Source organism: Myotis brandtii, unplaced genomic scaffold, assembly GCF_000412655.1.
Source record: "Myotis brandtii unplaced genomic scaffold, ASM41265v1 scaffold57, whole genome shotgun sequence".
Lineage (NCBI taxonomy): Eukaryota > Metazoa > Chordata > Mammalia > Chiroptera > Vespertilionidae > Myotis > Myotis brandtii.
Window position 1 is genome coordinate 1,265,243 of NW_005370133.1, and position 11,756 is coordinate 1,276,998.

General features: G+C 56.7%; 1 protein-coding gene across 1 annotated transcript in view; it reads right to left on the reverse strand.

Moving 5' to 3' along the window:
- Positions 1 to 2,591: 2,591 nt before the first annotated feature.
- Positions 2,592 to 11,756, reverse strand: part of SSBP3 (single stranded DNA binding protein 3) — a gene marked incomplete at its 5' end in the record, with an annotated part of 149,277 nt that continues 140,112 nt past the window's right edge. Inside the window, 9 exons of the mRNA XM_014549751.1 lie at positions 2,592 to 2,924; positions 3,752 to 3,853; positions 3,989 to 4,017; positions 4,236 to 4,314; positions 8,110 to 8,180; positions 9,420 to 9,474; positions 9,977 to 10,012; positions 10,585 to 10,633; positions 11,279 to 11,343. Of these exons, the coding sequence (XP_014405237.1) occupies positions 2,895 to 2,924; positions 3,752 to 3,853; positions 3,989 to 4,017; positions 4,236 to 4,314; positions 8,110 to 8,180; positions 9,420 to 9,474; positions 9,977 to 10,012; positions 10,585 to 10,633; positions 11,279 to 11,343 (516 nt within the window). The remainder of the gene's footprint in view (positions 2,925 to 3,751; positions 3,854 to 3,988; positions 4,018 to 4,235; positions 4,315 to 8,109; positions 8,181 to 9,419; positions 9,475 to 9,976; positions 10,013 to 10,584; positions 10,634 to 11,278; positions 11,344 to 11,756) is intronic.

Genomic DNA, 11,756 nt, shown 5'->3' on the forward strand with positions numbered 1-11,756 from the left:
CCTGTCCTGAGTCCTGCCCTGAGCACACGGGTAGCGGCAGGGTATGGAGGGATGTTCGCCCATCATCTCTGCCGTCTCCCCTGCCCAGCACTGGGTTGGCACGTGGCATAAACACCTCTTCAGAGCTGAGGGCAGCCCAGCCACGGTGTGCGTCTCATGTTTCCCAGTAGTTCAAAGGTGTCTGTGCTGAGGAAGAGCCCACAGAACCTTGTCTAAGATGAGGGAGGTGCAAACGGGGGCTCCTGGACCCTCCCTACTCCCACCGCACCCATGTGGGCTCCCAGGTGGTGATGCTGCTGACAGCGGGCACCACCGCTGACTCCGTGGAGGCCGTTCTGAGCACTACCCGTTCCCTCCCCTCACAACCCGTGAGGGGGGTCAACCATTATCCCATCTGACAGGCGAGGAAACCGAGCAGGGGTGGGAACTCACTTGCCCATGGCCACACGGTGCAAAGGCAGGACACCCAACTGGCACCCCATCCTCTGCTGGCTGGGACCTTGTGAAGGTGACCGAGCCTCACGCTGCAGACACTTCCCCTCCCTCCTGCCGCGGGTCCAGAGCTCCGGGAGAGAGCTTCTTTCTAAATTCAAATCAGCACCCACCGCAGCTCACCGCACCCCGCTCACCGCACCCCGCTCGGTACTCCGCGCCCAGGTGACCCCCACATCCTCCCAGCCCACCTGGCCTTCTTCCAGATGCTTATACCCGTTTCCTAAATTCACACCAAACTGTGCTACTCAAAGTCCTTCGAGGGCTCCCCTTGCCTTAGTGGAAAAAAAAAAAAATCAGCCTCCCGTAGCCCCACACCCAGGGCCAGTGAAAGGGGGCCATCCTCGCTGGGACTGACTCTCGACGGAAACACAGGCCACAGGAACCTCTCTCTACTTCCAGAAGCATCCACGCTGCCAAGCCTAATTGTGTTTGCAAGACAGGAAACCCAAACTGGCTTTAATAACGCCCCAAGTCTCTGAAGTGAGACCCATGTCCTCCCTCCCAACCCCTTCACCAAAGGCCACTGCAACTCGCCACAGAAAGTGTGCAGCGAGCGTGCGGGGAGGGAGGGACCTGGACACAAACACGCGGGAAAAGCCGGTGCCGCCCGGCGTCCTGCATCTTGTCATCAGTATAATAAACTCCCACCCGCGTTCCCCCCAAACATGGCAGGAAGGGCTGCGGAAAAAAGATGTCCCTTTAATAAAACGTTATCAACATATATCGTACACAAACTACAATGTATCATAATTACTTTTTTTTTTTCCTCTCTTAATTCAGAACCAGACTACAAGGTAAGAAAAAACACAGAAACAGCTACAATGTTCCCAATAATCCGCACAAGGTCTTTTTTCAGGCAGATGATATCTCACATAATATGATATACATGGATCAGAAAGGGGAGAAACAAAGACCAGCTACGGGGAGGGGGCGGGGAGTAAATGTACAAAGAATTCGGGTGTCTCCGGGGCCAGACACAGAGGTTTCCGTGGGGTGCTGAGGTGAGGGAGGCCGAGTCACCCCTCCTGGGAGGGGACAGGCTCCACTGTCGCGTGTCGGTTTTTAAAAATAAAAACAGGACCGGAAACAGCGCGTCTGTTTGGTGGCTGGTGTCCCCCCACCCCCACAGCTATTCCAAAGTCTTTCCATTCAGTTCCAAGCATATGCAGAGCAGTTCTGGTCAATATCCCGTCTTTGAAAAAGGAGGAAGAATCAACAGAAAAAAAAAGAAAACCCCAAACTCCAGCGCTACACTGCCAGCACACACCGAGGGCGCGAGGGCCAGGGGACGAGGACGGAGGTCAGTTTCATGTCCCAGTCACAGCCATCCTGTCGGGGGTGGGCTCCCCACTCGCTCCAGACCACCACCCAGCTGGCAGGCTTCTCGCTGGGAAAACGGGGTGGGGGCCAAGGCGGGGGTGCAGGGGGGTCCCTGGAGGAGCAGTCCTGGGAACACAGTGCACGCCACCACCGGCTGCAGCGAGTCTCCAGCGAGTCTCCGCCTGGTGGAGTCCTGAAGCCTGAACCAGGCGGCCTGGCCCTCCGGCCAAATCACGGGGTGGGGGACATTCTGGGGTCCAAGCTGTGCAGCTGCTGTTGCCACCTTGCCCAGGAGAAAACTAAGCAAAAAAACAAAACAGTCCCCGCCCCTCCCTTGCCCATCTGCACAAGCCAAAAACCTCTAATGGAAAAGGGCGACTTCCGTTTGCTTTCCAAAAAAGGCCCTTGGAAAGAAACCACTGATTGTAAACGGCCCAGTTTATTATTATCATTATCATCATTATTATTCTTAGGTGGCTACAAAGACAGCGTGAGATCGCACACTGAGACTAGCTCTCCGGTGGAAGGGCTTGGGTACAGACAGCAGGGCTTGGTGGGGGTTTTTTGTCCTTTGTCCTTTTTTTTTTTAAAGAAGAAAGCAAAGAGGTTGGTTGGGGTGAAATGGGGTGGGGGTTTGCTAGAAGCTTCCTTTTTTAAAAATTCCCCCCCAACCCCATCCCCAGAAAACAAATAAAAAAAATTCCAACAATGGCAAAACCCAACAAATAAAAAATCCCAACAATGGTAAAACCCAAACAAAAGACAACAAAAAAGTGTCATGTACTTAAAAGATCCTTTTGGGAAAGAGCAAGGGGTGGGATTTTTCTGGTCAATGACTTGAAATATATTTTTATTTTGAGTTTTGTCCTTCATGTTTTATGGAATAAAAAGTTCGGCCTTTTTATTGCATGAAACTAAAATTGGGAAAGGTGGGGGAGTGGAGAGGGCAGGGTGGAGGGGGAGCGGGAGGTGCCCCTCCCCCAGCGCCTGGGCAATGACACCTCACTTCTTCTTGCATAATTTCTGGCATCTTCCCGCCTGCAATGCCGGCTCTCTCAGCATCTCGGAGAAGAGGAGGGTCACACACTCATCGTCATGCTTGGAGAATACTGCACGGGGAGAAGCAGAGAAGGAGGTGGTGAGGGCCGGGGAGTGGGAGACTTGTGGGGGTCTGATTGCAGAGGCGGAGGCAACCAGCTGGGGGCCTGGCTGGGCTGAGACTGGGTGACACTGGGTGGGCAGGGCCAGGAGGCGCCTCTCAGCAGCAGCCTGTGCCTGCCAGGAACTCACCCCCCTTTCCCTCAAATCACCCCTTTCCAGCTGAAGAGGCAGGCGCCTTCCCCACTCCCCCATCCCCCTACCCGCCACAGGCTGCAGCTGGCTTTCCTGCCATCGGGTCAGGCACAGGGCTGCAGAGGACTGGGAGTGAGCCAGGGTGCCCTGGGGTGGGAGCCCGTTGGGGGTTCTCAAAAACTGCTTAACCACGAGGCTGTTCCTTCAAAGACGACTGTGGACAGAAGCCCGACGGCCAGCCCCTCTGCAGCGAGACCTCAGGAAGTCACTGTCTGCATGAACCTCCTCCCCAGGACAGATGGAAACGGACCGGTGGATTGTGACCCAGCGGCCAGAGGCCAGGCCGCCCAGCCCGGCCAGGCTTTCCAACCACATCAGCTCAACCAGTGCCCGAGGCGCAGCACCCAAGGCACGCACCTGCACATGCGCCTCCAGGAGGATCTGCTGGGGTCAGACTCGGGTGGCAGGGGTCAGGGCACACGGGGGAGGGAGGAAGGCGAGACCCACAACACGGCTGCTAGGCCCCGGGCCCCGTGGGTAGGTCTCAGCCAGGAAGGAGGCTCTGAAATCGTTCAGGAGTCCCCAGACCCCGAGGATCAGGTGACGGCCCAGAGATGACACGAGGGTGGCAGCGGGCACTTACATTGTCGTTCTGGAAGGAGTGGAGGAAGTTCCCTCCCAGCTCGCCGTCGTCTCTCGGGGTGCCTGGAGGATTGCTAATGCCACTTATGTTGTTAGGAGAATTCTGCAGGGAGAGGAGAGGAGGTGAGCCCCGGCCCCGTGGCCTGTCAGCCGGACTGGGAGACAGGTTTTCTGGGGGAAGGGGCGGGGGTGGGGGGCACAGGGTGGCGTGTCCAGGGAGGAGACATCAAACACTCACTTTTGGAAGTCCATCTATGTCACCTGACCCTGGAAGCAAGAAAGAATCCCGCTCAGTCTCCTGCCCACGCTTCCGTGGAGGGGCCTCCAAACCCTTCCACCCGAGTCCCCCGCTATTGCTGTGCAGAGGATTTCTCAGATCTTCCTGTGGGCAGGTGAGGCCAGGGCCGTGGGCCAGGCCCAGCTGAGCCAGGAGCGGAGACCAAGAGGAGGCTGTGGGGCAGGGCCGGGCGGGGCAGCAGGCTCACCTAACGATCCGTTCATGTGGTGGGGCTCCATGCCGCCCATGCCTCCCATCGGGCCGTCGGAGCCTGGACCCATCGGGAACTGAAAGAAGCACAGAACGGCGGCTGAGTGGCCCAGCGGCCCGGCCTCGAGGAGCTCCCACTCTGGGGGCTCCTCCCTCACACACTCAGGGCCGAACACTGGACGTTCAGGTTGTGTCTACTTGTTGGCTATTATGAATAAGGCTATGAACACTGTGTACAATTACTGTGGGGACACGCGTTTTCCTTTCTCTGGGCAGAGACCTAGCCATGGACTGGCAGGGTCGCAGGTGACTGCTGGACCTTCCGCAGAACAGAACGGCCGGACTGCTCCGGAGCAGCCGCAGCACTGGACACGCCACCAGCAGGGGGTAGGGCTCTGTCTCTTCCCGTCCTGGCTGACACGGGTTATTTCCGACGACAGCCATCCTCCTGGGTAGGAAGTGGCATCTCAGTGTCGTTTTCATTTGCACTGAATAATGCCGGGCATCATTTCATTGTTTACTTGTTCTTCTTTGAAGGAATGTCTATTCAGACCCTTGGTCCATTTCTCAATTGGGTTTTTAAAGAATTACTGGGTTTTAAGAGTCCTTTACATATTGTAGATTCAAGCCCCTCATCAGAGACGTGGTTTACAGGTGTTTTCCCTCTGCGGGGTGTCGAGTCCTTGGAAACACACAAGTTTACGTTTTGCTCGGTCCCGTGCAGCACCTGTTTTCTTGTCACCTGTGCTCTGGGGGTTGCAGCTAAGCCAGCTTGGCGTGGCCCAGGCCACAGGACCGACTCGGGGGCTTTCTTCTGCTGGACAGCGTCAGCTCTGCCATTCGGCCTCGGGTCTGCCTGGAGTGAATTTTGGGTGTTGGTGTAAGAAGCAATCCTTCACCCAGGGAGTCCTTGCTCGGATTCCAATGAAGTTACAGTTGTAATAAAGAAATTACGAAAGTCCTGTTTAAGGTGGCTGCCCTTCCTGGCGACATTTTTTTGAGTCCTCAAGCAGTCTCGTTTCTAAAAGTCGAGTCACTCCCTTGGCCGCATGAGGTTTTGTGCAGCCCCTCTGCCTCCCTACCCACGACCCCAAACATCTAGGCTCCTCATGGCCCCTGCATAGACCCTCAGACGGTTCTGGGGACGCAGCATATGTTTCTTTCTCGGTGTTAATTCCTTTCTCCATTCTCATCTCAATGCATTTCCTAATCAGAGAAGGACAGCACAGCAGGCCAACATTTTAACATCTTCCCTACGGCCAGCAACAAAGATGGCCATCCTGTGGGCACGTGTCCGAGGCTCTCGATTTCTATAGTCAAAACCTCATTAACTGCACCTGCATGTTTTGAGGAAACTGACAAGTGACCAAACGCTCCCGTTACTTCTGAGAGCCTCAGGCCAGAGGTGAGCCTACTGACCCTCGGGGGAGCAGCGTGGGGGCGAGGTGTCCGGGACATGGAGCAGGAACGCGGTTCGCAGACTAAATGGGAGTTGCCAAATCAACTGAGCACTGCCGGCCAGATACGCAGGCCAGCGAGCAACGTCTACGTCTGTGTTTGGACAAGAGAACAACAATTTCTGATTTGCATTTTCTTCACAGGAATCGAGAGGATGACTTAAAGCTCCAGTTTTCAGGTCAAAGCGTCCAAGGCCTGCAGTCGGACCTGCTTCCACTGCAGGACGCGCCGCACACTTGACCTCCTGCAGGAAGCTCACCCGAGTGCTGGCAGGGTCTGCCGGAGTCAACGCTACACAGAAAGGCCCAAGGCGCTTGTCCTCAAAGCCCTGCTCTGCTCACCCCGAGGACCGGGCCACAGCCTCCGCCTTTGCAGCAGCTGCTCAGCTCAGGGGCCGGCGGGTGATTGGCTCCTCAGGGCTGCGTCCGACTGCACACGGCTGCCGCTCTCTTTGATGAAGCCTAGGCGTCTCTTTGGAGGATGCAAAAAACTTCTGATTGGTTTAGGAGGATGTGCCCGTCTCCTCCCGGCCCTGCGTGGTCACATCCCTCCTCCACGGGAGGCGCGCAGCACCTTCCTCTTGGTCGTTTACCGCCCTAGTGCAGCTGCAGGTGTCCTCCCACCTGTCGTTAGAATAACACGGCCGTTTGTCCTTTTTCCAGTGGCGTCTGGGTCCCACTGGCGCAGGTGTCCTTCTCATTTTCATCACCTGGACCCTTGAAGAACACGGTCCCAATGCTCACAGCATGAAACCGAAACCTGCCCCGTCCCGACAGCACGGCAGCTCCCCTGCAGGCAGAGCCACAGGCGGCGCCATCGGCCCGTGACTGCGGCACTCGAGTCGCACCCCTGGGAGCCACAGGTCACCAGGGACAGACCGTGGCCAGGAGGGGCACGGCGACAGCGACCATGGGAGGAGGGAATGGACGCATTTCCGTGGGACCTGAACAGGGTGCCTAGTCCCTGTCTTGGCCGCTGTATAGGTCTCACACTTTCCCGCCCAAGTTTCTGCAGCCGCTGCCATAAACCAGGACCATGTGTGTCCTGGGATTTCGTCCTGGGACATGAGGCTTCTAGAGCTAAAACGCGATGGCTGGTCACCCTCGTGGGAAACAGGGGTGCTGAGGCGGGGCGGTGGGAGGTGCTGAGGGGAGGGAGGGGCGAGGGGCATCAGGTGTGATGCGAGGTTCCCATCCACTGACCCTGGTTACCTTGGCACCCGAGGTGGCGGCCACGGACCCTCACCACAGAGGCTGCAAGAGCTTAAACACGTGCCGTGACCAGCGTGGGGCCGCTCATGCCAGAGTTCAGCACGTGGGGTGGTTTAGACGTCACATTAAGAACCGAGCCAACAACGCCCTAACCGGTTTGGCTCAGTGGATAGAGCGTCAGCCTGTGGACTAAAGGGTCCCAGGTTCGATTCCGGCCAAGGGCATGTACCTTGGTTGCGGGTACATCCCCAGTAGGGGGTGTGCAGGAGGCAGCTGAATCGATGTTTCTCTCTCATCGATGTTTCTGGCCCTCTATCCCTCTCCCTTCCTCTCTGTAAAAAATCAATAAAATATATTAAAGAAAAAAAAAAAGAGCCGAGCCAACAAAACCAAATAGAGCACCTCAAAAGCCATAGACAATTTGGGGGCCCCAAGCCCACCCTCTTGGCTCTGCAGTCCACAGACTTGATGTCACAGGCAGCCTCCTTTCCAAACCCTGAGCTCCAGGGGGCAAGGCGGGCTGGGTTCGCCTGCCAGGCTGACGTGGGAGGGCTGCCTGGAGGAGAGAGACCGGCACTGTCCTCGGGCGCTCCCAGCTGGGAGGGAGACAGGCTCCAGCTGCATTGTCAGTCCCACATGACACGGACTGAGGGACAGGGAGTGGGTGATGAGAAAAGGTAGAACTGGAGCTGCAACATCACTGAAGGCTGGAACTTTGAGAGGCCAAGAGGGGGTTGGGGGCCTCTTGCCGGGGGAATGGCCTGAGGAGAGGCAAAGAGGTGCAAGGGGCGAGGGTCACAGGGCTCCCAAAGGAGACGGAGGCACAGGGCGGCAGGTCCCCAAGTAGGCACGTGCTCCTGTGGCCAAGGAAACAGGCGCCAAAGGGTGTGGCACGGCCCAAACCCCACCTGCCGCCGGTGCTTCCCGGCACCAACACCCCATACAGGGTGGCAGGGCCCCTACCGTGGGCACCCCGCTCTGACCAGATGAGTGGGAATCACTTCATCCCCTTCTCTCCTGGACCCTGGCAGCTGAGATGGGAACTGAGGTGCCCAAGAGTTAATCACTTTTCTGATGGTTTATTTTATTCATCTTTGGAAACAAATGGCTGAAATCAATTAAACTTGCTTTCCCCTCAGCTGCGGAAGTTAATTATGATTTGTTATGGTATCTGATATGTAAATTGTTAGAAAGCAGACTTACGTTGGACCGGCTGCCTCCAGGCGGCACCGGATTAATCATTGTGTAGATGTTGTCACTGGAATTTGTTGAATCTGTAGAATAGTGGAAACCCGCAAGTCGGGGTGATTAATTCATTTCTTAATTAAAACAAACTCGTGGCACTTGAACTCATTCTTTTGTATTTTATCACCTAAAATTTCCTTTAAGTACCGCCATTTTCTGGCTAATTTGTATTTAATGAAGATTCACAAAGTTTTTAATCACAGAAAATTCAACTGTGAAAACCACTCAACCCTGAAATGAAGACTTTTGGGGTGTCTGGACATCTGGACAGCAGTGTGGACAAGGCAAAGGGGGATTACAGGTCCCGATTCTCGGCTCCCCACCCCACCTCACATCTGCTCCTGCTGGGACAATGCGGGGGCAGCCAGATCGCCACCTGTGCTCTCCCTAACCCAGCAGTTTTAATCAAATCGGGGAAAGAGAAACACCACACATCACCCAGGGGCCGCCCTGGTGGGGCAGGGGGAGAGGCAGGGCTGGGCAGGAGCCACATTAGCATATGGAGTGGTTTAACGTGACCCAGTCTGAATGTAGGTCATGCAGCTCATAAAAATGCAGCAGCAGAAAGGAGTCGGAGTGGGAGCCGGAACATCACGCTGCCGCCCGCCAGCTCCACCCCTGCGGCTGAGTTTCCCGCTATGGGGAGCCGAGAGGGGAGGGTGGGAGAGAGGGACCCCTCCATCTCCCCAATTAGGCAGAAAGGTCTCCTTAGGAAACCAGCTAACAGGTTTGTATCAGGAGCAGGCCCCATATTCCTCAGGCAGAAATCCAACCACCTCTCACTTTTTATTTCTGGGTGGTAAGGGCTGCGTGCTGAACTCCTCCTAGCTGGTGGCATGCTATTCTTAGCCGGAGAGACACACAATCGTGATGCTGCGTGTGTGCTGTATGCCCTTCTCTGGTTAAAGGAAAAGGGAGAAGGGGCCTCCTACAGAGAGGACCGGGCACAGAGTCCTGGGCTCCGGCTGCCAGAATCCAAAAGCCCCTTCTGTCACCTGGAGGAATGTACAATCAGATAGGGGGCCCTCAGACTAAGGGCCAGTGAGACCCTTGTCCCAGATCCCCCTGCTCTGCTCGTCCCTTAACCAGAGAGGAGCCATGATCTGGCTGAGGCCACACAGGGGTTTCATGGCACCAGGGACCTCATGCCCCCCAATCCCGATGCCAAGATGATCTGCGGAGGATGTGCTGCTCAGGAGCGGCTGGCAAGCTCTGGCTCTGCACCTGTGCGCCCCCAGGACTCCCTGCACCCGTCCCCAAGCCCTCACCTGCAGGACTAGGCATGATGGGTGTTCCTGGGGGGCCGCCACCGCCAGGAGGTCCCTGGAGATGAGACAAAAATCGACATCAGAAACCCAGGGTGGTAACATGGGGGAGAGGCCACCGAGCTCCAGCCAGGACAGCAGCAAGCGCTCGCCGGGCCCAGCCGGCACTCAGCTCTCGCTCATCCTCCATCACGCACGCAGAGCCCGCCTGTTTGAGCCTTAGGGGACTGGACTTGGCTTCTCCCCTTTCTTCCTTTAAACCGAGGGGTGTGTGTGCACATGTGTACTCCTATGCATGCTGATCGATGAAACCAGAGCCTGTGCTGCAAGCCACCCACCCACTAGCCAGCCCCCAGATGGGGATGACAATTCCAGGGCTTGTTGGAAACTCTGGGAGCAGCAGGAGGTACAAACTCCAGAATACTGACAGGAAGTTCTAGCACAGCTGGAATCTGTGCTCCGATGTGTTTGAAAGGGAGAGACAGGGCTCCCTGAGGAGTTCTCTTGCACACTCAGTCACAAGCGGCTCGACATGCAGCACCCCACACTCACACACTTACCACGTAGGTACCGGGTGATGAGGAGGAGTATGGAATCTAGAAACAAGAGGCAGGGAGCACATGTCAGAGTCACTTCCGCCAACAGGCAGCACTTTTTGGCTTCTAAACCCACTTGGGGACACGACCCCTTCTTGATGGGACCGGCTGTGGCACCCACTGAACCAGGGGCAGGGGTGTGAGCCGAGTCCAGCTCCTGCACCGAGCTGATCCTGAAAACCTCCCAGGGAGCCTGGGGGCCCCTCCAGCTCCAGAGGGCAGGACAGCAGGAACGTCGCCCCACGCCTCTACGCTTCTCCCTGGACCGTCTGTGCGTGGCCCCTTCCCAGCCTTCCTCTGAGTGCTGGTCCTGCAGGAGCCTCTATGTGAACAGTGCTCGGAGCCCAGCTCTCAGCTCACACCTGTTTCTGCAGAGCAGTGGGCTGGGCTGCGCAGGGCCGAGCCCAGGATGGCCCCAGCATGTTACTCCCAAGCTTGAGCGTACAGGTGGACTTCTCCTGGAGGCATCAGGTAGAGACCTGCTGCATCTCCTCTCCAACCTGGGGACAGGAACCACCCTGCACCTCACAATCCCCTCCCTGGCAAACACACCCACGTGACCTGGTACTCACTGAGTTAGCACTGTTAGGATTGGGCCAGGGTCTGCCAGCTCCCGGGCCCCTGACGGAGGGAGAGATGGAGAGAGTGAAAAAGGTGCCGTCAACTCCAAGGGTGGTGCCAGCAGGGGCAGAGTGAGAGGGTGAAGTGACTGATGGGAAGTCCTGCCTAGCAGCCCAGGGCCTGAGGGACCACCGGGTTCTGGGGTTGTAATGGGTAGTTCCATGGGGAGAGATCTACCAACTCCTATAAGTTACATGGAAACCTGTGAAGTATAGAAAACCTCCTCTGCATGTGCGCTTGCCTAGGGACCTATCACCGCAAAGGGGGTACGAAACACTGAAGCCCTAGAACAGCCTACAGGGGTCAAATCTGGACCCTCCCACTCTGCTGTGAGAGCCGGGCAAGTGGCTTCACCTCTCTGTGCCTTGGTTACCCTCCTGTAGCTAACATAACCTCCTCACAGGGCTGTTATGAAGATTAGGTGAGCTGAGCCATGTAACATGCTGAGAACCGTGCTGGGCACATAAAGCACCCTATGGGGTGGGGCCGCATCACCAGCACTGGCAGCAGCGTTCTCGCTGTACTGATGAGGAGACTGAGGCCCCGAGAGGGGCCAGTAATGGCTCAGGTCACAAGTGTCCCGGGAGGGCAGCAGAGGGTGGGAAAGCCGTGGCTCTGAGCCGCTGGCGGGTCACTTTGCCTTACATGTTAATCCCGGGCATGGCGGGGCCGAGGGAGTTGGGTGGTGGTCTCATGCCGCTGCCGTAATTCTGCAACGATAACCAAGGGTCAGTCTATGAGAAGGAGAAGGGGAACCGGAGAGAGAGAGAGAGGGAGGGAGGGAAAACAGACAGAATATAAGTGAGAGGGTTAGTCTGTGAAGAGAATCTGATGAGAAAAAATAACACATTTGTTTTAAAAAGGTGGAGGGAGGGTGGGAATCACGTGATGGGATCACGATGACAAGCCAGCACAGAGGGACAGTCACAGCTTTAGACGCAGCTTCGGGGCTCCAAGGGGGTTCTCTCAAAAGCACACGGACGTCAAGCAAGCCCCTCACACCTCTGGCCCCTCCCCCTCAGGTCCAGGCGGGGAAGGGGAATGGACGTACGAGATCTGACTGGGAAGGGCCAGCACCTCGGACACAACGAGGGAGGAGCTGCTGGCAGGCTGGGGCCGGGGG